The following is a 24268-nucleotide window of genomic DNA, read 5'->3' as shown; positions in this document are numbered from 1 at the left end:
GAGGGCATTGTCAGTCATTTTGTTTTCTTTCTTTATTGCATTGGAGGTCATTTTACATCTCCATACCTTTATAATTACAATTTACACTTTCCTTCTTCCAATACAAATTTTCCCCTTCTCCCCCTTTCCCCCACAGACCAATCCATAATATCATAGTTTCGTATTTTCACCAATGAGCATAGCCTTTTTAGTTTTACTAAAGTCTCTTCGTTGGCTTCTGGGCAATGTCAGTCATTAACAGTGGGTGGCACTGGCAAATAATCTTATTTGCATTGCAGATCCCCAGTGTGTAACTGAAGAGGGCTGCAGAGCATAGGGGGAAAGGTCGTTGCTTTTGAATTGAGCCCCATGGGCAGCCAAGACAACAGGCTCCTTTTGTGGTGAGTGGGCTGGATGACTGATGCCAGCAGTGGAGGAGAGCGAAGCACAAACACATCACCCACCCTAGATGAGTCAGACCCTGAATTATATTATGAGGAAGATGAAGAAGAGGATGAAGAGAGTGAGAGTGATGATGATGCAGAAATCAGGAGCATCCTGTCTGAAGACTCTGTCTACCCTTTCTATGAGCCAGAACCATCTGATAAGGATACTGACACAGTCACAGTCTACTGTTGCTGTGTCAAGAACGACGCCAGGCTTCTTCAGGAGAGACTGGACGGCAGGGTAACTCGGGAAGAAGTCATGGAACTGGACATCAATGGACGGGTAATTGGTCATGCAACCTCCAACACAGCACACAAGAGCTAGTGGCCACAGGTTGAAACTGAAGGCATGGCTCAAATGGGATATACACAAACTAAAAAGAGAGATGTCCCTAAATGGGATACAATCCCCCCTTAGGAAAACAGACCGTTAGCATATAGTTCAAGAAACAATCCCTAACACTGCAGTCCCTAATAATGTAGAGTCATGGGTGACTTATGACCATAAATCATCCCAGCAAGGCAGAGAGCACAGTTTGCCCTGCAGGAAGTACACTGTGCGGGAGGGAAGGCAGCATGATGGTATAGCCTGATCTCATCAGATTTTGGAAGCAGGGTCGGTACTTGGAAGGGAGACCACCAAGGAAGGCTCTGCAGAGGAAGGCAATGGCAAACCACCTCTGCTTCTCACTTGCCTTGAAAGCCCCTTGCTGGGGTTGCCATACGTCAGCTGTGACTTGACATCACTTTACACACACACAGGTACACTGTGCAGTGGTCCTCTAGTTGCCCTATTATGTAGCTAGATCAATTTTCCTCCACCAATGAAGTATGTTGAAAATGTTGTTCGTCTCACCAGGTGCTAAATATTGATCTGACTGCATGATGGAGCACATAGAGAGATACTTTGCCACATCATGGCCAGCTCCTATGCACTGAATTTACTGTAAAGTCCAGAAGTGTGTGTGTATGTAAAGTGCCGTCAAGTAGCAGTCGACTTATGGCGACCCCTTTTGGGGTTTTCATGGCAAGCGACTAACAGAGGTGGTTTGCCAGTGCCTTCCTCTGCACAGCAACCCTGGTATTCCTTGGTGGTCTCCCATCCAAATACTAACCAGGGCTGACCCTGCTTAGCTTCCAAGATCTGACGAGATTGGGCTGTACCATGCTGCCTTCCTTCCTAAAGTCCAGAGATAGTTTTCATTTTTTGTGAAAAGGATTATATCTTAGGAAAATGTAAGATCATATAATAAGGGGCCAAGAACACGCAACAGTTGCAGATCTCTGTCTTAAATCATGAGTTGCCAACAAATCTGTATAAAGAAATAGAGAGGAGGCGTTGAAGGTGGGGATATGGTGAGCAGTATGTGGTGCTTAATCTAAAGCTGAGTTCAAGCAGTGTTTTCACTTTGTTGGATGCATTTTTGCTTTTGCTCTTGTTGAAAAAACACTGCCATTTTTCAGTTGTATGGATTGCCACCTCCCAGTGCTCTTGAAGGAAAGGTAGAAACCCTCCAAGGCTTGTTTTTATGGCTCCAGGAAACAATATAGTTCCTCCCTGAGGTAGTCCACAGCCAAGTTCCTAAACCCTAGAAGCAAAGAAGCTAGCTCAGGGACAGCACAGTTCCCCAGATACACCGGGGGTGGGGGAATCAGCCTTTGGGGGCTTTTGTACAGCTCCATATAATCCAAGGTTAATGTCCATAACAGGAAGAAAAGCAGAGAAACATTTTTTGTGCAGTTCCTTAACCGGTGCCATGCAGACCTCAAGCGAGTGGCTTTAGCCACTAGTGGGAAGCCACCATGTGCTTTGTGGGGGTTTCACCTTTTCCTTCCCAGGGCTCCTGAGCTGTTCAAAAACATGTGATACCAACGTGCAATGATGGAGAAAGCTGCACCGGTTTCCCCAGTACTGTTTGTGCAGTTTTCAAAGGCACAGGGGCCCTGCAAAAGTAAAACAGTTAGCAAACCTATTTCTATGTGCTACTCTCATCACTCACTCCTCAACTGATATGGTTCAGTAAATATGTGATTGTTGTGTTTACACAATGGTGAACAGATAGGGAACACACACACGCACCCTTTTGCTATTCAGTCACTTCATGATGGGGCTAACAATGGGATAGGAGGGCAGTAAGTTCTCCAACACTAAACCTACTGGGACTATATTCCTGCATCTTGTTAACAGCCTTCCCATGGAAGCAACATTGAGAATGTAAGGCTCCTGATTCTGGTGGGGCTGTGGCTCAGTGACAGAGCATTTTCTTGGCATGTAGACAGTCCCAGGTTCAATTCCCTGCATCTCCAGCTAAAAAGAACCATGTAGCATGTGATGTGAAAGACCTCTACCTAAGACCCTGAACAGCCACTATCCTTTCCTTTTATCCCTTAGAAGCTCCTTGATCAATTGATCTTGAGCAGCATATATCTAGTGTTGGAGGGATATAAGGACTGAAACAAATCTTGCCACTGACAATGTAGCCTTGGGGTCCCTGTCGCTTAGTAAAAAAGGCATTATGTCAGTCACAGAGGCATTGGATTTGTATATTAAAAGGGGGGAAATATAGTGCGATCGAAGTTCCTCGTAAAAGCGGCATTCCAAAAGGGCATGGGCTAATGTGTCAATAGAGCCAGAAGAGCAAGGGCAGATCCTGTCTGAGTATGGTATATTCAGAATTCTGCCCTGCATTACCATAGAAGGATTAGCATTCAATCTAGCCAAGCAAAAAGCTCTACAGAGACGAGGAGTTGTCAGATAATATGTATAGGCAGGCAGACCACGTGGAGGGGGTATTCCGAAGAACTGGGATGAACAGACGCGACGAGCACGAAAAGTAGTGCTGTTATAATCGAGCTCTTTAATGCGCTTTTTAATTTTGGCAAAAGCTTCAGTTTTCCCAAGATCTGATATATCCTGTGAGAAGTCCAGCAACGCCAGTTTCTCATCTAAGATTTTTTGCCATGAGGATTTGAAAGGGTCATGCTTCAGAGAAGCTAGGAACCCCTCAGTGCTAAAGCACAGTTTAAGGTGGAGTTTAAAGGCGGCCAACCACGCCCTAGCTTCAAGTGACATTTGGCCAAACTCGGAACGAAGAGTAACGCCAGCAACACATCGAGGGGCATTTAGGAGTTTTCGTAAGAACTGAAGCAGTGGACGATCTATAGATTCATTGATGACTGTAATCCAGGTGGCAACACCAAAGAGGATAATTGGGGTAATTTTCAGGTTAAAAACCTGAATAGCCCCTGGAATATATTTGCCACCTTTGGTGTGAAAAAAATTGACAATAGCACCAACCCCAGGTTTAATTTTGTTGGACACTGCTTTTTGATGGGCATTCCAATGTAGGTTATGGGAAAACAGAATGCCAAGGTAAACAAACTCCTTGACTTGGTCAACCTCAAAGCCATCTAATACCCAGCGAGAAAGAGGCATTTTTCTCCTCTTAGTGAAGATCATGATCTTAGATTTATGATGGTTTATTTTAAGACCTTCCCTAGAGCAGTACTCAGAAAAAGTTTGCAAAGATCTTTTCAAACCAATTCTTGTGCGGGACAGGAGAACTGCATGTCAGCATAGAGTAGAATCGGGGTGGAATGGCTTGTAAGCTTTGGGGGGTGGCAAAACTCTGAGAAATTGGTTGCCATATCATTCAGGTATAGATTAAACAAGAGAGGAGCAAGAAGGCAACCTTGTCTAACTCCCTTGGCCAGTTCAAAAGGCTCGGTTAGTTCTCCTTGGTTGCCACAGCGAACCTGAGCTGTGAGGTCAGTATGAAATTGCTGGATAAGCCATAGTAACCTCTATGGCTTATCCAGCCACTATCAGTCAGAATCAATGATACTGACCATGACAAACTGATGGTGTGACTCAGTATAAAGGAGGCTTCATGTGTTCAGATGTTCATGTATCGCCCCACACCATCTGTTTTCTGCATTTATGATTAACCAAGGAGAGGTATGCATGAAGTGGATGGGAGAGGGTGAGGTCAAATAGCCAGCAGACAGCAGGAGCCAGAATTACTGGGACAAGGCATGGCTAGATGGCATGAAGAGGCTGCACAAAATTAAAGCATCCTAGGAAAGGAATGAGTCACACCATCATAAAGTTCAAGTTACTGGTCCATGTTCTATCCACTCTGGCTGTAGTTAACCTAAATTGTGTGTATGTGGGTTCTTCACAGCTGTTTCTTCCACAAGCTCAAGGCCAAGCACTCAACTTGTAGCCTTCTGTACATTGTGCTTGTGCAGTTCCACTGAGCTATAACTCCACATAAATGCCCTGTGATACTGGGCATGTGATTGAGGTTCCTGGGCTCCATTCATGGGAACAGAGGGAGGGAAAGAAGTATGTTACTGAGATACTACAAAGGCCCCATCATGGCTCACCTTTTACTCTTGTGCCTATGTTGGTCTGTATTCTGGGTTCTAGTTCTGCTCCCTTCTTTTGCCCACCCATAATTATTTTTACCAGTAGGACACGCAAAAGGCAAGCTTTTTAAGGCCACGTTTCTCTCCCAGGGGGTGGCTTGACTACCCATCTCCTTTTCCCAAGAGACTACCCATCTCTTTTTCCTACCCATAATTATTTTTACCAATAGGACACACAAAAAGCAAATTTTTAAGGCCACATTTCTCTCCCAGGGGCAGCTTGACTACCCATCTCCTTTTTCCAAGTACACAGCTCTTTCCCACTGAGCCAGGACACAGTTTTGCAGTTTCATCTTCTGTTCTCCCTTGTAGCTGCCATGTAAAATGCTTGTTCCTCTTGTACATGGAGGTGCCATGCTACATTATGGTCATTAGCTGCATAGAAATACTGGCAGCCCACTAGGTCAGCCAGTACACTATAAGTCTTACATGCAAATTTCCATCTAAGGGGGCCATGGGAAGGGAAGTGGAGTCCATTGGGTGTAGAAGGGATTGTTAACTGGGTTCTGTGATGTCATGGTTTTCCTACCATTGCTGTGCATTGATTGATGCCTTCCATTCAAGGCTAATAGGGACTAGCATCAGCATGCAATATTGTGGATGATGGTTGGAAGCGGAGATGCTACAATGGGAGTGGCTGTTGCTGCATTAGTCTTGATTCTAGCAGTCATCATATGGTTTTTTTACTTTGCTGCCTAGTGTGCATAGAATTGTGGTCATATTCTAGTGGTGTTGCCCCTGGTATACCAATCACCAGCACTGAAGGAAGATAAGATAAGGCAATCCAAAGGGGGTGGATAGAATGATAAAGTCTCTTTCTAAAGCATCAGATTTTCAACTAGCTGAATCTTAACACTGGTTCTCCTTTCCTCCACAGAATGGCCTAATGGTGGCATGCTACAAAGGCTTCATAGACATTGTCACCATTCTCAGTAAATGCTCCTACATAAATGTCAACCATCAGGATAATGATGGAAACACGGCACTCATGATAGCCGCTCAGGCAGGTAGGCGACTTGCCGCTTTCATGCAGGGGCCCACCACATGGTGGAATTGGAGGGAGTCACAGCAGAATGAAAAAGCAGCTAATTAAGAAATGTAGTTTTGTGACACATGCGAGTAAGCTGTGGAATTCAATCATATGGAATATTACACTGGGCAATATCCAACCAAATTTGCAGAAATGGTTGGGTAAGAGAAGCGTCAGTTACACATAACAGTATGCCAGTGACAAGATAAGTACAGATTGTCTATTGCAAAATATATATATAATCTGACATTGTTTTGAATCCTTCAACACTGGTTGGGAAGGAAGGGTGGGTGGTTAAGTTTATGTTGTAAAGGTCAAGGTTCAAAATAGCTTCAAAAACCTGCCCGGGCAACAATTCCATTTTTGACATGTGGTAGGCGGGCATTACTTATGGTTTGACCTGCCAGCTGCCAGCCAGCCATTATCAGCCCTTACAAAGGCCAGAGGACCACAAGTGTTGCATTAAGCCATGTGCTGGGCCACATTTTGCATGCAAGTATGAAAGTGTGTGTTTCTGTGTACACGTGCACGCACACACACACACACATGTGTATATATCCTTCTGAAGGCACTCAGATTTCAGTTCTATTACTATGAGATGCAAAGGAAATGCCATTCAGCTTCAGAATGCTGAGATACTGCATTGTTAAGGAGAATAACCTCATACATTTTTAAATGTACACACAAAATGTTTTAAGTGTATACCTAAAAAAAACTAAGAGCCAGCGTGGTGTAGTGGTCAAGAGCGGTGGGTTGGAGCGGTGAACTCTGATCTGGAGAACCGAGTTTGATTCCCTACTCCTTCACATGAGTGGCAGACACTAATCTGGTGAACTGGATTTGTTTCCCCACTCCTACACATGAAGCCAGCTGGGTGACTTCAGGCTAGTCACACTCTCTCAGACCCACCTACCTCACAGGGTGTCTGTTGTGGGGAGTGGCATTCTGAACTATGGATTGGAATTTCCTGACTTCCCTCTGCAACCTCCAAGCCCCAACGACGACGTCTTTCTTTGGTGCTCCAGAGACGCTGTAACCCGACACCCGGGAGTTGGCAGCCAGACAGCACAGACTGCTTCCGCCACAGCAGGCTCAACAGGGAATTAACAAGCTCACATTCCCTACCAACTACAGTGGAGGAGACAGCAGCTGCATTATGAGACCTGGCCAGGCAGAATCAGGCCCTACAACTGCAAGTGCAGCCATTAACTAATGCCTTCTCCATGTTGCAGCAACAGCTAGCTGTAGCAGCTCCCGAGTCTGCTACTCCTGTGAAGTGCCCAATCAGCCCACCTGAACAATTTGGAGGCAAGCAGGAGGACTTTTCTATGTTCCTAGTGCAGTGTAAGCTGTATATGAAAGTGAGACAGAGAAACTTTACTAATGACCAGACCAAGGTCAGTTTCATCCTAAGCTTGCTCAAAGATAAGGCAGCCCGATGGGCTACTCCCCTGCTGGTGGGTGACTCACCTCTTCTGAGCAATTATGCAAAGTTTGTGAAACACCTCCAGGCTGCCTTCTCTGATCCCTTGAAGCTGGGGTGGGCCAATTGCCAGATACAATGGCTGCAGCAAGGCCAGACATCCGTGGCAGATTACACTTCTGAGTTTCTATTACTGGCACAGGAGCTCAACTGGAATGAAGGGGCCCTGAGAGATCAGTACCTAGAAGGCCTGAATGATGACCTGCTGGATAAAGTGGCCAGGGTGGAGCGACCCACCTCGTTGGAAGAATTTATCCAACTTTGCCTCTGGATTGATGGGTGTCTGGGAGATCGCAGATGAACCCGGCTTGGAGGGCGTGGCCGGTCTGTGGGGCGTACCCCCCTTCCCAGTCCTCAGATCCAACCCTACTTGTGAGGTAACAGAAGCAGATATGGGAGAGCCTATGCAGGTGGGAGCTGCACATCCTCGGCTTACCAAGGAAGAAAAGGAATGTCAGTGGGCTGTGAACCTCTATACTGTGGGAGGTCCAGGCACTACGCCAGTACCTGTCCTGAGAAACAAAAGCCCCGGTTAAATTCCAACCCCCTGGGCAATGAGGGCCTAGCTACCGGGGGAGAGACACAGACTTCCAAGTCCCACCCAGCTCTAGCCCCCAACACCTGTTAATACTGGTGAAGTTACAATTGCCCAAAGGACAGTGGATCCTGGTGGATGTCTCAGGAGCTTCCTGCTCCTATATGGATGTGTCCTTCACCAAGCAGCAGTGGGTCCCGCTGCAGGAAAAGACCATGCCCATCTGAGGGGAAGCCAACAATGGGAGACTTCTTCGGTCCGGACCAGTTACCCAAGAAACCGTGCCCCTGACTCTACACACCAACACCATCAGGAGCGGCTATGCCTGGATATTGCCTATATGTCCAAGTTCCTTCTAGTGCTGGGAATTGACTGGCTGGAGAGACATAACCCACTGATAGACTGGGCCCACCAAGAACTCTGTTTTCAGAACCCATGTCCCCACCAAGTATCACGGAACTTGTTGGGGCGGCCCCGGTTGACGACACAACCACTCTCCCTGAAGCCTACCGGGATTATCAGGATGTGTTCAAGGAAAATGGGGCTGACCAATTACCCCCCCATCAGCCATATGATTGTGGCATCAACCTAAAATCCAAATCCCAACTAGCTCCCCACCCCCACACCCCCAGTGACCCATACTTCATGGCCAGAAGATGGCCAAGGTGCCCTCCCTCTCATTATCTGCCTAAGGTTATAGAATCGGCATTGCTGACAGATGTCCATCTAGCCCCTTCTTTAAAACCTCCAGGGAAGGAGAGCTTACCACCTCCAGAGGAAGCCTGTTCCACTGAGGAACCGCTCTGTTAGAAAATTCTTCCTAATGTCTAGACAGAAACTCTTTTGATTTAATTTCAACCCATTGGTTCTGGTCCAACCATCTGGAGCAACAGAAATCAACTCAGCACCCTCCTCTATATGACACCCCTTCAAGTACTTGAAGATGGTTATCATATCCCCTCTCAGTCTTCTTCTCTTCAGGCTAAACATACCCAGCTTCTTCAACCTTTCCTCAAAGGACTTGGTCTCCAGACCCCTCACCATCTTTGTTGCCCTCCTCTGGACCCGTTCCAGCTTGTCTACATCTTTCTAATGTGATAAATGTGATAAAGATATCACATTAGGTGATTAATACTTTGAGCATGCAATGTGCACATTTGAATTTGGCCGTCCAAAATTTTGTTATTTTATGCATGTTCCTCTGTTTCTAAGTTATTTATCCTATGAAAGAACCTATTTGTGCGAACAGGGATTTATATAGTCTGTAGGGTTGCTAACCTCCAGGTGGGGCCTGGAGACCTCCAGAATTAAAACTGATTTCCAGACAACACAGATCAGTTCCCCTGGAGAAAATGGCTGCTTTGGAGGATGAAGTCTATGGCAACAGGAGCTGGCAACCCTGATACATGTTACAAAGTCTACATGCCCTCCATTTGGATTTTCAACAGACATATTCTGGGGGTTCCTTACTTGGAATAAAATTCCCACATGTGCACAGGTCTGATTCAGATCAGGATTTCAATGCACGGGGAGGAGCTTAAGAGTCCTCCCCCATGCAGTTTTCCTGCCCTGAAACCACCCTGAGGAAACTGTAGGATTTTGTTGGGTTTCATTATGCCCAAATCCTTGTTAATTTAGCAAGTTAATTTAGTTAGAGAAGTGCACCCAAACCTCTGAGTGTACCAGAAAAAAATTGCTTATTGTAGGAACTCCATTTCTGGATAGGATAGAGTAAAATATAGTTCCCTTTCTATTCTAACTAACTAGGATGGAGAGAGATCCAGGACCTGCGTTCTTCCCTCATGGTGGCAAGATGAAGAAGTGTGTGCATGCGAATGGAGGTGAAGAAGAAGCAGGAAGGAAGGAAGATTCCCTAACAGCCCATTCCTGAGCTGGTGGCGGCCAGGGACAGTGGGGAGGAGGCGGCACCACGGCGCCTGCTAACCTGTTTCCCAGCCACCGAAAGCCTTACAAAAGGCTGTTTAAATGGGACAAAATGCCCCATAGAGAATAATGAGGCTGTGCCTTAGCAGTCGCAGCCCCACCATTCTCTGCACTGGTGTCCGGTGCCAAAAAGGGACAGGCAGCTCCGCCCCCGGCATGCCTCGGGAACGCCCCCTGGAATGCCAGCACACACCCCGGCACACCAGCGTGGGCCTTTACATTGGTGGGACGCCAGCGGAAGACCCAGTCGGTGTTCTGGAGCGGCGCTGCTGCTGCAGCACCGGGAGACCGGCATCTGGGCCTCTCCGCCAACATTGGGGCCTCTCACGATGGCATGAGTAGCCTGGGCGCCAGTGCGGGGGGGGGGCAACACTGGCGCATCCCCTTTCTGGCTTCCTGAGGACTTTCATCCTTTGAAGTCATGAATGCACTGTAAGAGTAGCAATCTACTCATCAAAGGGATAGTTCAGAGCAGTAGAGTGTCAGACTCAGATCCCTGTTCCCTGCCATAGCGTACCGCAGCCACGGTCGTGAGAGGGGAACGAAGAAAAACAATTAGTTGCCTAATGTCAGACTCAGAGTTTTGTCCTCAGAGTCCCTTCAAGCAAAACTCGCTCAGGCAAGGCTCTGAAACAGGTTAGGCTTTATTTAGGGGTCAAGATTGGACAAAGTCAGTAGTTGACTGCCAGCTTAGCAGAAGAAGGTGACTAATGAAGGATAGGGTTAGAATACAAGGTTAAAATACATTGCATAGTGCCACGCAGTCCAGTAGAATATATAATAAGCATTCTCAGGGCAGAAAGTCATAACAAAGTATAACAAGGCATAACGAGTGCACCTGCGAGCTGTGGTAAACAGGATGGACACATACCACACCAGTAGGCAGAGAGATAAACCGTACAAAGCATGAGAACCAAAAGACACATGACCGGGGCCTTGTCAAACAGGCCTTGTCAGTCAGGCCTGAAGCAACGTCAGGCCAAGATGTAGAGACAGGCCTGACATAGAGAAAGGATACCTAGAATTGTCTTGTCCCCTAGAATCATAGAATCATAGAGTTGGAAGGGACCACCAGGGCCATCAAGTCCAGCCCCCTGCACAATGCAGGAAATTCACAACTACCTCTCCCCTCCACACCCATAGTGACCAGAAGATGGCCAAGATGCCCTCCCTCTCATCATCTGCCTAAGGTCACAGAATCAGCATTGCTGACAGATGGCCATCCAACCTCTTCTTAAAAACCTCCAGGGAAGGAGAGCTTACCACCTCCCGAGGAAGTCTGTTCCACTGAGGAACCGCTCTAACTGTTAGAAAATTCTTCCTAATGTCTAGACGGAAACTCTTTTGATTTAATTTCAACCCGTTGGTTCTGGTCCGACCTTCTGGAGCAACAGAAAACAACTCAGCACCCTCCTCTATATGACAGCCCTTCAAGTACTTGAACATGGTTATCATATCCCCTCTCAGTCTTCTCCTCTTCATGCTAAACATGCGCAGCTCTTTCAGCCTATCCTCATAGGACTTGGTCTCCAGACCCCTCTCCATCTTTGTTGCCCCCCTCTGGACACGTTCCAGTTTGTCTATGTTTTTCTGAAATTGCAGTGCCCAAAACTGAATGCAATAATCTAGGTGAGGTCTAACCAGAGCAGAGTAAAGCGATACCATCACTTCGCATGATCTGGACACTATACTTCTCTTGATGCAGCCCAAGACTGCATTTGCCTTTTTAGTTACAGCATCACACTGCTGACTCATGTTCAGTGTTTGGTCTACTAAGACCCCAATATCTTTTTCACACACGCTGCTGCTCAGACAAGTCTCCCCCATCCTATAATTATGCATTTGATTTTTCCTACCTAAATGCAGAACTATACATTTATCTTTGTTGAAGTGCATTTTATTAGTTCTAGCCCATTTCTCCAGACTGTCAAGATCATCCTGCATCTTGGCTCTGTCTTCTACCATATTTGCTACCCCTCCCAATTTAGTATCATCTGCAAATTTAATAAGCATCCCCTCTATTCCTTCATGCAAATCATTTATAAAGATGTTGAACAACACAGGGCCCAGCACAGATCCCTGAGGAACTCCACTAGTCACTTCTCTCCAAGTGGACGAGGAACCATTAACTAGCACTCTTTGGGTACGATCTGTCAACCAGTTGCAGATCCATCTAACAATAATAGGATCTAACCCACATTTTCCCAATTTGTCAACTATCTCTCTGATAGTTCCCTCTATTTCCCTCTATCTCTCTGACTCACTAGTCACACACCCCTCTGAAGTCTGAGATTAAGCGACAGTGCAAAATCCTTCACTTCCAACAGAAACTTTGTTAAAGGTCCTGATGGCTACACAAAAGTTTTGCCAACTGGCAAACAGCAGCTCCCTAGGGTCATTTTAGGTCAGGAAACAATGAGGGGGATGCTTAAGCCCTTTCTTCCCACACCCTATAGTCCTGATCAGAATCAGGACCATGTGCAACTAGCAATTGAGTTCTGAGCTGGAACACCATTCTTCAAAGTCCTCACGGACTGTGTAACCTGTGAGTCATCCCTTGAGACTACATAACTACTAAACAGAGCCAGATTAAATGAACTGAAATCAGACAAATTCATCTGAACTGAAGAAATGAAAAAGAAGTAAAGGCAGAGGTGACATTTTTAGACCAATGGGCCAGAACATAAGTGCCCTCAATGTACTCAGCCCAAACATAGTTATTCCTCTGCAGGATTAAGATCTGGGGGGGATAAACAGGTCTGCAAGTAGGGCTGTTGAAAAAAAAATTAGGTATAGTTCAGATTTGGCCGAATTCGGCCCATCTGGATTCAGGATATGCCGAAGTCCGAACTCCCCCACTTCGGGTCCATGCAATTCGGCGCGAATTCAAAGTTCGGGGAAAAAAATTCGGCCGAATAAAGCCATTAAAAACACAACCGCGCCTTTCCGCGGCTCCGAGGGGGGCATTTTTGGGGGTAGAGGTCCAAAACTTTCAGCGGAGCTTCAAAGGACCCTTCTTACAAGACCCCCCAAGTTTTGTAAAGATTGGGTCGGGGGGGCTGAGATATGGGCCCCGAAAGGGGTCCCCCCACCCTTAATGTGCATCTCTGAGCAGAGCTTGCCGCTCACGCACAAAGCTCCCAGCCCCGACAAACAGCTGAGCTGCGGGGAGCAAGGGCAGGGCAGGTGCTAAGAAGTTTGCAAAGCAACACAACTGCAAAGCAACACAACCATGCAAAGCAACACGTTTGCAACCATCCAAAGCAACACCTGACACCTGGGAATTTGCAAACCATGGAAAGGGACAGAGGCAGCTAGCTATGCATAATGAGCAGGAGGGGGTGGAATTTCCCCTTTTGCGTCAGACTCGAGTTGGGACCAGGCAAATGCATTCTTTAAGTCACCATTTGAAAACCAGTTTTGAGCAAGCATCAAAATAGACCTAACCAATCTTACGAATGAGGGAAAACCTGAGGACACACAACTGAAGCCCCCCCCCTCAAACCAGGGAGAGAGAGACTCGAGGGGGCACACACACCCCAGGCAGAATGGGCAAAAGCCCCCTTTGGCTTTCCCCCCCCCACAGAAACTGCTCCCTCCCCACACACACACAGACTCTGCTTCCCCCCCCCACACACACACACAGGAGAAAAATTATAGATTAAAGCCCCCAAAGGGGTCTTACTGTGGCTGTCTTCTGTTCCATCAGGAGGGGCTGGAAGGACTGGGTAATCCAATACGATTCTATTTAAACATGGGAGGTTTTGCCTTGGATTTGCCGCTCTGGAGATGCATACAGGATCGGGTGATCCATTCATCCCAATAGGGAAAAGGGGAAAGCCCATATCTCGGGACCCCCTGACCCAATGTTTACAAAACTTGGGGGGGTCTCTTAAGAAGGCTCGTCTGAAGCTATGCTGAGTGTTTGGGGGCTGCACCTCCAAAAATGCGCCCCCTGCAGAGAAAATGGGGGAGCCCATATTTCTGCCCCCACTGAAACCATTGTCAGGCCTGTGTCTCAGTTTCGCTTTCCCACCAACTTGCTCCCAAGGATTGTTTTGCATTCTTGGACTCTTTGAAGTAGACAGTACTCCGTGAGAACGGAGGCATCTCTAGACTGTTTTGAAATAGTAATCTCATGAGCCTCTCCTGTGCTGCTGAATGCTGAATGCTTTTTTCTATGCTTTTATATAGTCAAGTGTATCCCAGTGCCCTCCATTGCTGTCTTAGATCCTGTATGCTCTGCTTACCTATGCTGCCAGTAAACCATCTTCCTTGGACCAGTTTGTCTCCTGTCGTGGTTATTGGTTCTGAATAGGGCAAGTGCTAACACCCATCTTTACAAAACTTGGGGGGTCTCTTAAGAAGGCTCGTCTGAAGCTATGCTGAAGGTTTGGGGGCTGCACCCCCAAAAAAGCACCCCCTGCAGCCATGGAAATGGAAAGGGGGGAGGGAAAAGGGATGGAGCCCATATCTCGGGACCCCCTGACCCAATGTTTACAAAACTTGGGGGGTCTCTTAAGAAGGGTCGTCTGAAGCTCCGCTGAAAGTTTGGGGTCTCTACCCCCAAAAATGCTCCCCCTGCAGCCACGGAAAGGAGCGAATGTGCACAAGCACCCCCCCACGAGGATTTCTCTCTCTTTCTCTCCCCGGCCGGGCCGCGCAGCAGCTGATTCCTCCAGTACTCAATCCTGACTGATTGGCCAGAAGAAGACCCAGCTTGGCCACCGATTGGCCGGGGGAGAATGCTGCTTACTGACAGTTATGCTGCTGCGCCCCGAATTTGCCGAATTTATTCGTGAACTTCCAAACTCGCTGAATTCGGCTCGCCCGTTTTCCCGCCATTTTTTAGTTCGGTTCATCCCGAACTAAAAACCTCTGAATCAGGGGAAATTCGGCTGTTTTTCAGTTCGGGCCAAACCGAATCGACAGCCCTATCTGCAAGTTTGCAGCTAACACTAACTAAACTTTACCCCAGTACCTGGTGCAGTTTTTCATTTTTCAAAGAACATTTCTATGATTAAAGGCAAGGTGCTTTTTAAAAAATAAAAAGTGAACAACCTGCCTGACTCATGGGGAGAGAGGCAAGACAGACAGCTGAATCAGCTTTTGATTAGGTGGCATGTACATCAATTATTCAACTTGCAAAACTCAGAGAAAGACAGGTTCATACCACAGCTAAAGTATTTGCTCTGAGTCCCCTTTTACATATGTCTGTCTTCACTCAGACTTAAAACATCATAGAGCAATACAATCCCCACTAGCCCATATTGCAAATAAGTCAGGCACTTTCAGTCAAAGATTCAAAGAACTGAGGTGTGTTTACATAGCATTATATAGGCATGGAGCTCTGGGGAGGAAGGGGGGATAATATGGTAACTACATAAAATTAAAAACCTAGAGAATACTGAATTCTAGATGGAGGCATTCCAATATCTTATTGTAGGGAACAGGATACTACAGTTGTAAACACAATATTTATTTGTTTTAAAAGGTCTGGAGATTCACAACGCAACCTGTTATGGGGTGGGTGTTCAGTCCATTGAGCCTTTCTGTCCCTATGCATGACAAAAGGATTGCTCAGCCCTATATGTCCATACTGGAAGCTGGTGCTTCTAATAATCTGACAATACAATTCAATGTGAGCAAAGGAAGGAAAGTATGCTTAGAGCAAAATTCAGATCAAAACAGCAGACTAGTTATTTGTTCCATTATGATGCATTAACACTGAATAATAGTTCATGCTGAATTTTATTTCTGGAGAATGTGTGAATTCATGTTGTCGTTTTCTTCCTATCATCATGCAGGATTCACCATTATTGTTAACTATCTTCTGAACTACTACCCTGCATTAGAAATTGAAAAGCGGGATGTCCGGGGTCTGACTGCGCTCATGAAGGCTGCAATGCAAGGGCGGAATGACTGTGTCTCAGCCTTGCTCTTGGCCGGTATGTTATTCCTTCTTCATCAGTTCAGGGTTTAAATGATGGAACTACTGCTGCTGTCCATGAAAGAGATATTAAAATGGGTATAAGTGGGCCCATGTCACGGATTAGCATGATTGAGTACCTGTGAGTTCTCCAGGCAACCTCAGCAATCCCAAAAAGTCACTCACTCAGACAGGCAGGTCTAAAGCAGGTAAACGTTTATTCAGGAGCCGCAGGTACAGCATAAGCAATCCACAGGTTCAAAGCTGCTAATGACCATCCATTCTACAAAGCATAACTTTAAGCACAAAGCAACCCCAGGTGCAAGATCAAGCAGGCCTGGGAATTGGGAGATAACAGTGCCTGGTGGGAAGCAGGGAGTGAGCAAGCCATAATACTGAAGTTGCCTGCTTGTGACTCAAGGTCAGAGCGGGGGGGGGGGAGGCAGGGAGCGGGGATAGTTTGAACTGCTCAGGGAAACAAAACCGAAAGATGCTCTTGAACAGAAATGGGCCTAACTCATGTCAAGAGCCTGCCTGGACTGCATGACTCCGGACTCCTGACATTCTGCCCCCCTTAAAAAATCCCTCCCAGTTCCTAGAGGTTTTTGAGGATAAGCGTCATGAAACTGTTGTACCAGACGGGGCGCTGCTACATGCGGAGCTGCATGTGCCGGCGTAGGCCAAGGGCTGGGCTGTGCCCGCAGTCCTCAGACGTGCGGGAGGTATCTAGCCCCTTTCGGAGCAGGCAACAAAGATTATGCTATCTTACCAAGGTCAGAAGTCAGAGGCGTCGTCAAAGCAGGCAGGAGTCCACGGCCGGAAAGATCAATCATGAGCAGTAGCAGGAACACAGAGAAACTGTACGGTTGCTTCCGCAAAGTGAAAGCATGCCTGCACTGCCTTTATCAGTCAGTGAACTTCCAAGCTAGGCTTCATCCTGAAACGACTCAGCACCAGTTCTCTGTCTGCTTAGCCTCTCCAAGCGAGCACTTCTCCTTTTACCCTGCAAAATCACACGCTGCCAAGTCCTGATATGCCTAGCAGGTTCAGGTGAGCTTGGAGGGCTGCTGTTCTCAGCTTCTGCTGCAGGGGTTGGGGGAAGAGTAGCATCTGTCTGCCCTTGTTCCATCTCTCTGCTTAGCTGTGGTTCCTGCTGAGTTGTTTCAGGCTCCTGGGCTACTGACTGCAATGGAGGTACTGAAGGACCAGAGGCAACCTGTTGCTCCACTTGAGCTTCAGAGTCCTCCGAGTCCTCAGCTCCCAAGGCAGGGCCCATGACACCGCAACCCATTCATCATGTGCTGGTCCCAGATGCTTCCAACGTACCAGATAAAACAACTTTCCTTTTCTTATTTTGGAATCCAAGATCTTAGAGACTTCTAGATGTACCTCTCCCCCCACTACAGTTGGTACCTCGGGTTTAGGTGCTGGATGGAACTGGGTATCTGCTACATAGGGTTTGAGGAGACTGACATGAAACACTGGGTGAATTCCCCTGAGGGCTTTGGGAAGCCCTAGCTCTACAGTCACTTCGTTGATCACCCCGGTGATGGGATAGGGACCCACATACTTGTCACTGAGTTTTTTACATGGTCGTAGGGTCCAGAGGTTCTTGGTGGACAAGTAGACTTGATCCCCGACCTTAAAATCCCACCCCGGGGAATGGTGTTTGTCCGCATGTTCCTTGTACTTGCGTTTAGCCCGCTCCAGATTCTTCTGAAGCCACTGCCACGTGTTCTGGACCACCTGTAACCAGTCCCCCACTTCGCCTTTTACCCCCTCCTCCTGGTGTAGGTCTACGTTCCCAAAGGGACCAAAGTCTCTGCTGTATACCACCCGGAAGGAGCTGTACCCGGTAGACGAGTGGGGAGCATTGTTATAAGCATATTCAGCAAAAGGCAGTAGATCTACCCAATCGTCCTGATGATAGTTCACATAACAGCGTAAATAGCATTCCAACACTGAATTAACTTGTTCCGTCTGTCCATCAGTCTGAGGATAGTGCGCCGAAGACAACCCTTACTCCACCCCCATTAGTTTCAAAAAGGCTTTCCAGAATTTAGCTACGAATTGAGCCCCCCTGTCAGAGATTATCTTACATGGGAACGAGTGATGTTTCATCACGTGTGTGACGAACATACGTGCTAGCTTCTGGGCTGTCGGTAAACCTGTACAAGGGACAAAATGCACTTGCTTAGAAAACAAGTCCGTCACCACCCACAATACCGTCTTCCCCCTGCTGGGGGGAAGATCCGTAATGAAGTCCATGGCAATGACTTCCCAGGGAACGGGTGGGACTTCCAATGGTTTGAGGAGTCCCAGGGGTTTCCCCATGAGTCTTTTGGCGGTTGCGCAAGTGGGGCAACTGCGCACAAAAAGGTCCACATCTGCTCTCATGCCCGGCCACCAAAATTGACGTCTCAATAAATGTAAAGACTTGAAAAATCCGAAATGTCCTGCAGTTTTTGCCCCATGCGCCAACTCCAACGCCTCCCTTCGAACAGTCTCTGGGACATACAGTTTTTCCCCCTTCGAGCCAAGATCGGGCTCAGCCGGAGGCACCGTCTTGTCCTCCTCCTTCTTGTCGTCTCCATCCCCCGCCATAGCCACCCTCACGTTGGGTTGGGAGTGGAGAATGGAGCAAAAGGATTAGCAGCTTAATATGAGGTTCTCCAGCCAACCTCAGCAATCCCAAAAAGTCACTCGCTCAGACAGGCAGGTCTAAAGCAGGTAAACGTTTATTCAGGAGCCGCAGGTACAGCATAAGCAATCCAGGTTCAAAGCTGCTAATGACCATCCATTCTACAAAGCATAACTTTAAGCACAAAGCAACCCCAGGTGCAAGATCAAGCAGGCCTGGGAATTGGGAGATAACAGTGCCTGGTGGGAAGCAGGGAGTGAGCAAGCCATAATACTGAAGTTGCCTGCTTGCGACTCAAGGTCAGGGCAGGTGGGGGGAGGCAGGGAGCGGGGATAGTTTGAACGGCTCAGGGAAACAAAACCGAAAGATGCTCTTGAACAGAAATGGGCCTAACTCATGTCAAGAGCCTGCCTGGACCGCATGACTCCGGACTCCTGACATTACCTACCAAGGCTCAGGGGCTATTGGAGATCTGGTGCTGATCAGAGGCACTGGGGGAGTAGCCAACTTCTTGACTGGAGGGATGTCAGGTGGCAGTGGAAGAAACACAGGGGTGGTCCTACACTCATCCTATCACTCCCCTGAGCAAAATTTGAAGCCTTTCTCCAGCCAAAGGAGCCTTCCTGCAACAGAAGAGCCACTTAAGTTGGAGGAAGACTCCTTAGGTTGGAGGAAGGCTGTTTGGAGGAAGTTTGGATCTACACCAAAATCTGAGACAGTCAGGCTCCATTCCCTCTTTCTAGACAACCTTCCCAATGAAAGTGTGGCTTTCTCATGCTCCTGTGAGCATCACATAGTTGTCTTCACTGTTGCTGTGTGTCTCCACAGAGGATGGCAGATTGACACAGGCGTCCCCCATTTCCCAGGGGAAATAGCCCCAGAGGGAGCAAAGCGCAACTCTCTCATATTCTGAAAAGCTAGCAGAACTTAAAAGAGCAAAAGAGAATCTTCTTGTGCTGCTTTCAGTCAGCCATCCCATAGGGGAACAGGGTGTGTGCTTTTAGGGATCCTGCAATGACCAAGACAACTTTGGCATCATCTCTCACTTTCTAGCAAGACGTCAGTTGTAGTGCTGAATAATCTCCCATTTCCTGGTGGAAGGATTGGTGGAGGGAGAAGTATAGTGACTTTCTCTGCTACTTTGAGTCTGGGTAGAAAGAGATACCCGCTGGGCCAGGGAAGCCTCCCCCAAGAGCACCCTGTTTTCTAAGAGCCTGTGAGAATGTGTTGCCATCCCTGGATCTAGAGGAAGGGAAGAAGCCTCTGGATAACTGTTTCATTTCTGTTTTCAGGATAGTCCACATTATAAACATATACATAATCACAGTACTTCAAAACTATACTAAATCTGAGACCCAAACATGTGAGGTAAAGCATGTCACTAACACATCCTAGAATGCTAAAAATCAAAGGCTAAGCTGTTGTTATCACACTGCATTAATTCAAAAGCAAACACAGTTCCCTGATTTGGACAAAAAAAAGCATGAATTCTTGTAGGTTATCCGGGCTGTGTGACCGTGGTCTTGGTATTTTCTTTCCTGACGTTTCGCCAGCAGCTGTGGCAGGCATCTTCAGAGGAGTAACACTGAAGGACAGTGTCTCTCAGTGTCAACTGTGTAGGAAGAGTAATATATAGTCAGAAAGGGGTTGGGTTGAGCTGAATCATTGTCCTGCAAAGTATCAAAGGTAATGTGCTAATCATTGTCCTGTAAGTATCAAGATAATGTGCTAATGAGGGTGTGGTATGTTAATATGGAACTATTGTATCCTGAAGTGATCTGTTAATGTGTGAAATCCAAAGCTAATCCGCATGGCTATTGTGGACTGTTGTCTTTGTTAGTCTGGAGGTTTTTCAGGACAGGAAGCCAAGCCTTATTCATTCTTAAACTCTCTTCTTTTCTGTTAAAGTTGTGCTGATGTTTATGAATTTCAATGGCTTCTCTGTGCAATCTGACAAATTAGTTGGTAGAATTGTCCAGTCTTTCAGTGTCTTGGAATAAGACCCTGTGTCCTGTTTGTGTCAGTCCATGTTCAGCCACTGATGATTTCTCAGGTTGGCCAAGTCTGCAGTATCTTTCATGTTCTTTTATCCTGGTTTGTATGCTGCGTTTTGTGGTCCCGATGTAAACTTGTCCTCAACTGCAAGGTATATGATATACTCCTGCAGAGGTGAGGGGGTCTCTTTTGTCTTTTGCTGATCGTAGCATCTGTTGTATTTTCTTGGTGGGTTTAAACACTGTTTGTAGGTTATGTTTTTTCAAAAGTTTCTCCATCCTATCAGTGACTCCTTTAATAAATGGCAAGAATACCTTTCCTATGGGAGACTGTTTTTCCTGAGTTTTCTGAGTTTTGTTTGGTTTAATGGCCCTTCTGATTTCATTTCTGGAATAGATGATTAATTTCTTCCTTGAGATGATCATCTCATCTCATCCTTGAGATGATCATCTAAATCATCTAAATCACGCACTGCTAGCAAACGACTATTCCAGAAATGAAATCAGAAGGGCCATTAAACCAAACAAAACCAATGATTCAGCTCAAACCCAACCCCTTTCTGACTAAATATTCCTCTTCCTACACACTTGACACTGAGAGACACTGTCCTTCAGTGTTACTCCTCTGAAGATGCCTGCCGCAGCTACTGGCGAAACGTCAGGAAAGAAAATACCAAGACCACGGTCACACAGCCCAGATAACCTACAAGAACCAATGAACTCTGACCGTGAAAGCCTTTGACAATAAAAAGCATGAATTTGTTCAAAAATAATGTAATGGGTTCATCCTAAAGAAACACAAACTCAAAAAGGATCCACAAATAATCAGGGGCTTCACCTCTGGTCACCACTGAAAAACTCACATTATACACAACGTCCAATAAACCCCTTTATTCAGAGGCAATCCTGGCATAGTACACCAGTGTCCTGCTCCCAGTGATAGAAGCCGGAGTCTCCCATACCTTGTTGAATTCTCTCTCCACCCTTTTGAGTTATCACTGCCATCTGCTGACAGTTATGAAGCACAACAGTCCCTCAGTCTGTCTAAATTTGCAACTTTGGTTGTCATTATTTATTTATTGACTTCACTTGTACCCCACTTTTCTCTCCAGGGGGCCCCAAAGCCGCTTAACATTCTCCTCATCTCCATTTTATTCTCACATCAATATGTGAGCTTACTGTTGTCAACCTCCCCATGAGCCCTGGAAATCTCCCAGAATTACAGTTGATCTCAAGATGACAAAGATCATAAAATCATCAAGTTGGAAGGTGAACACCAAGGTCATCTAGTCCAACCTCCTGCACAATGGAGGAAATTCACAACGACCTCCCCCCCACAGCTATTTTACAGTTTATCTTTTTAGAAGAACATCAATTGATTGATTGAGGACCATTTTTCTTCAGACTCAAACTGTAGAGCTCCACGGTTGCCAGAAATGCAAAATGCATGGTCAATCAAACCCAAGAAGTCACTCACCAAGGGTCATGCTATTCTAGTGATGTTTAGTCACAAATGATTAAGCTACAAGAGGGCTTCCATAGTCCAGTCAATCCAAATGTTCTTACCAACCTGTAACCTTTTGAATTTCTTTGGCACTTTACTGTCCTAAGGGCCTGCATTGATCTACTCAGGTTCTGCAATGCTTGCAGTTACCAGCTCCATAAACCAGAACTCTGTGTGTTGTTCTTTTAAATTCCCTGATGCAACCAGAGGTAAGGCAGCTGCACTTTTCTGTCCTGTTATTCCTCCAGTCCTGCTGTACACCCACTCCACAGCCATGGGGATGGTAGACAACAGGATGGGAGGAGGAATGAGCAACAGAAGCTGTGAAAATGTAAAGGCAACCCTAGATGTTCTGCTGTTCTAGTCCAATGATCTCATTGCCCATTGAATACGTGTTCTCTGAAGAGCCTCCTAATCCTTCCTCCATAATCCTATGCTTAAAATAAAATAACTCAAGCTTCAAGGTGTCCTAACAGCTCTGCTATGTGTATATAAACTTGATAGCCTTCAGTGCCAGCAACTCCTTCTGTAACCTTTCTTGCTTTCTTGCCTGCACATAGGAGTCTGTGGTATGGGCAGCCCATGTGATTCTATGGCTGCCATTGTAAAGCATGGCACCATTAAAGTGAAAGGAACAAAACTGGATATCTAACTTGTGATTTACTCCTAGGTGCTGACCTGACAGCTGTGGACCCACTGAAAAACAAGACAGCACGGGAATGGGCAGCCTTCACTGGGCGTTTTGAAACCATTGTGCGGATCCGATCTCTTCTGCAGCGTCCATGTGCCGAGCAATTCAGTAACAAGTACTTGCCTGAATGGCCTGCACTGTCTGAGCTGGTGGCACAAGCACTGCAGCAATCCAGGGCCGAGTGCCTGTCGGAGAAAATCATTGCCATGTTCACTATCACAATTCCACGTGATCCTGAGCCAGATGGTGTGATGGATCACATGGTACGCATGACCACTTGCTTGGCCAGTCCCTTTGTGGCCACTGCTTGCCAAACCATCTGTCCTGACAGTCCTCCAGAAGTGGGCAAGCAGAGACGCTCAGTGCCAGAGATCCTCAAAGAGTACACACCAGACCCTGATGCCAAATCCATGGCTGGCGAATCCTCTTGCAACAGCCAACTCATGACGCCAACCTGCGTTTTGGTGCCGTACAAACCCCACAGTATCATTGTGAAATTCCTATCCCTTCCTTTACGCTTGCATCGCAACATTATTTACCCTGCTGGGATCCCAAAAATCAAACTCACCAAGTCGCCTGCCCAAACAGCAGAGAAGCTGCCAAAGCCCTCCACATCCTCCCAGAACACCCTGAACTTGCCTCGGTGGCGATACCAGGAACTCCGGGAAGAGAAGAAGAAAGCTGAAGAGGCAGCAGGGACGCCCAAGAAAACGGTCACAAGGAAGAGGAGGAAGGAGAAACCTTAAAATGTGGGCAGCCCTCCCAAAGCAAGCACAGAGACAGAACTAATATATTATCCAGTATTCATCATCACAGAATGCTCATCTAGTAGGGTTGCCAACTGTGGGTTGGGAAATGCATGGAGATTTGGAGGTGGAGCCTGGGGATGGCAGGTTTGAGGCGCAGAGGGACCTCGGCAGGGTATCATCGCATAGAATCCACTGTCCAGCCATTTTCTCCAGGGGAACGGATGTCTTTAGTGTGGAGTTGTAATTTCAGGAGATCTCCAAGCCTCATCTGGAGGCTTGCAAGCCTACACATATATCATGAAAATTTTGAAGCAGGGAAAGATGCTGAGCTCACACCATGAGACACTATTACCTCTTTGAATATTACATTCACCTTCACTTTTAGGTAGGTCCAACTCACCCTTCCTTTCACTTCAAAACATATATTGTTCTCACAGAATTCCAAGAAGACCCAACTGCAACTCTTACATATACAGCATTATTCCCTCTGTCTCATGCCATTTTTGTTTGTTTATTTTGCTAGCTCAGGGAAAAGTTACTGAACAATTCTTTATCGAAAGGGAAGACTTCTTTTTTAAGAACACCCTTTTTGACTATAAGAGTGCATCTGCGTGTGAACCTCCCCTGCTTGTGATTTGGTGCTTTTAGGCCCAAGTAAATAGTCAATTTCACTTCAAAAAAGATGGTACAATACAGTGGAAGAAAACTTCACAGTGAGGTCACAAGTTGGCCAATGTGGTGAAGGCATTGCACACAAGCCTACATGTATACCTATTATGCATACAGATGGTTCTGCACAGATTTCTGCTCAGAGGCCACCTCGGATTTGTGGGTCTTGGCATGTGGATATGTTCAAATGCACCTTACAGCTACGAAAACAGGATCCCTAAGCCCCAAACAGCATACAATATG

General features: G+C 46.7%; 1 protein-coding gene across 1 annotated transcript; it reads left to right on the top strand.

Annotated features, from left to right (window-relative positions):
• The first annotated feature begins 334 nt into the window (after positions 1-334).
• Positions 335-23353, top strand: ANKRD33 (ankyrin repeat domain 33). Its single transcript, XM_056848925.1, has 4 exons — positions 335-708; positions 5734-5863; positions 15656-15796; positions 22587-23353. Exons 1-4 carry the CDS (start codon positions 394-396, stop codon positions 23351-23353), a joined length of 1353 nt encoding a protein of 450 aa, XP_056704903.1. The 5' UTR covers positions 335-393.
• Positions 23354-24268: the final 915 nt, after the last annotated feature.

Source organism: Euleptes europaea, chromosome 1 (assembly GCF_029931775.1).
Source record: "Euleptes europaea isolate rEulEur1 chromosome 1, rEulEur1.hap1, whole genome shotgun sequence".
Lineage (NCBI taxonomy): Eukaryota > Metazoa > Chordata > Lepidosauria > Squamata > Sphaerodactylidae > Euleptes > Euleptes europaea.
This window is presented reverse-complemented; position numbering and strand designations above follow the sequence as displayed.

What these genes read in the sequence shown, in the direction of transcription:
- ANKRD33 (XM_056848925.1), top strand. Translation starts at nt 394, where the DNA reads ATGACTGATGCCAGCAGTGGAGGAGAGCGAAGCACAAACACATCACCC. An exon ending in AACTGGACATCAATGGACGG is followed by an intron (nt 709 to 5,733) that starts GTAATTGGTCAT and finishes TTTCCTCCACAG; the next exon opens with AATGGCCTAATGGTGGCATG. An exon ending in CTCAGCCTTGCTCTTGGCCG is followed by an intron (nt 15,797 to 22,586) that starts GTATGTTATTCC and finishes ATTTACTCCTAG; the next exon opens with GTGCTGACCTGACAGCTGTG.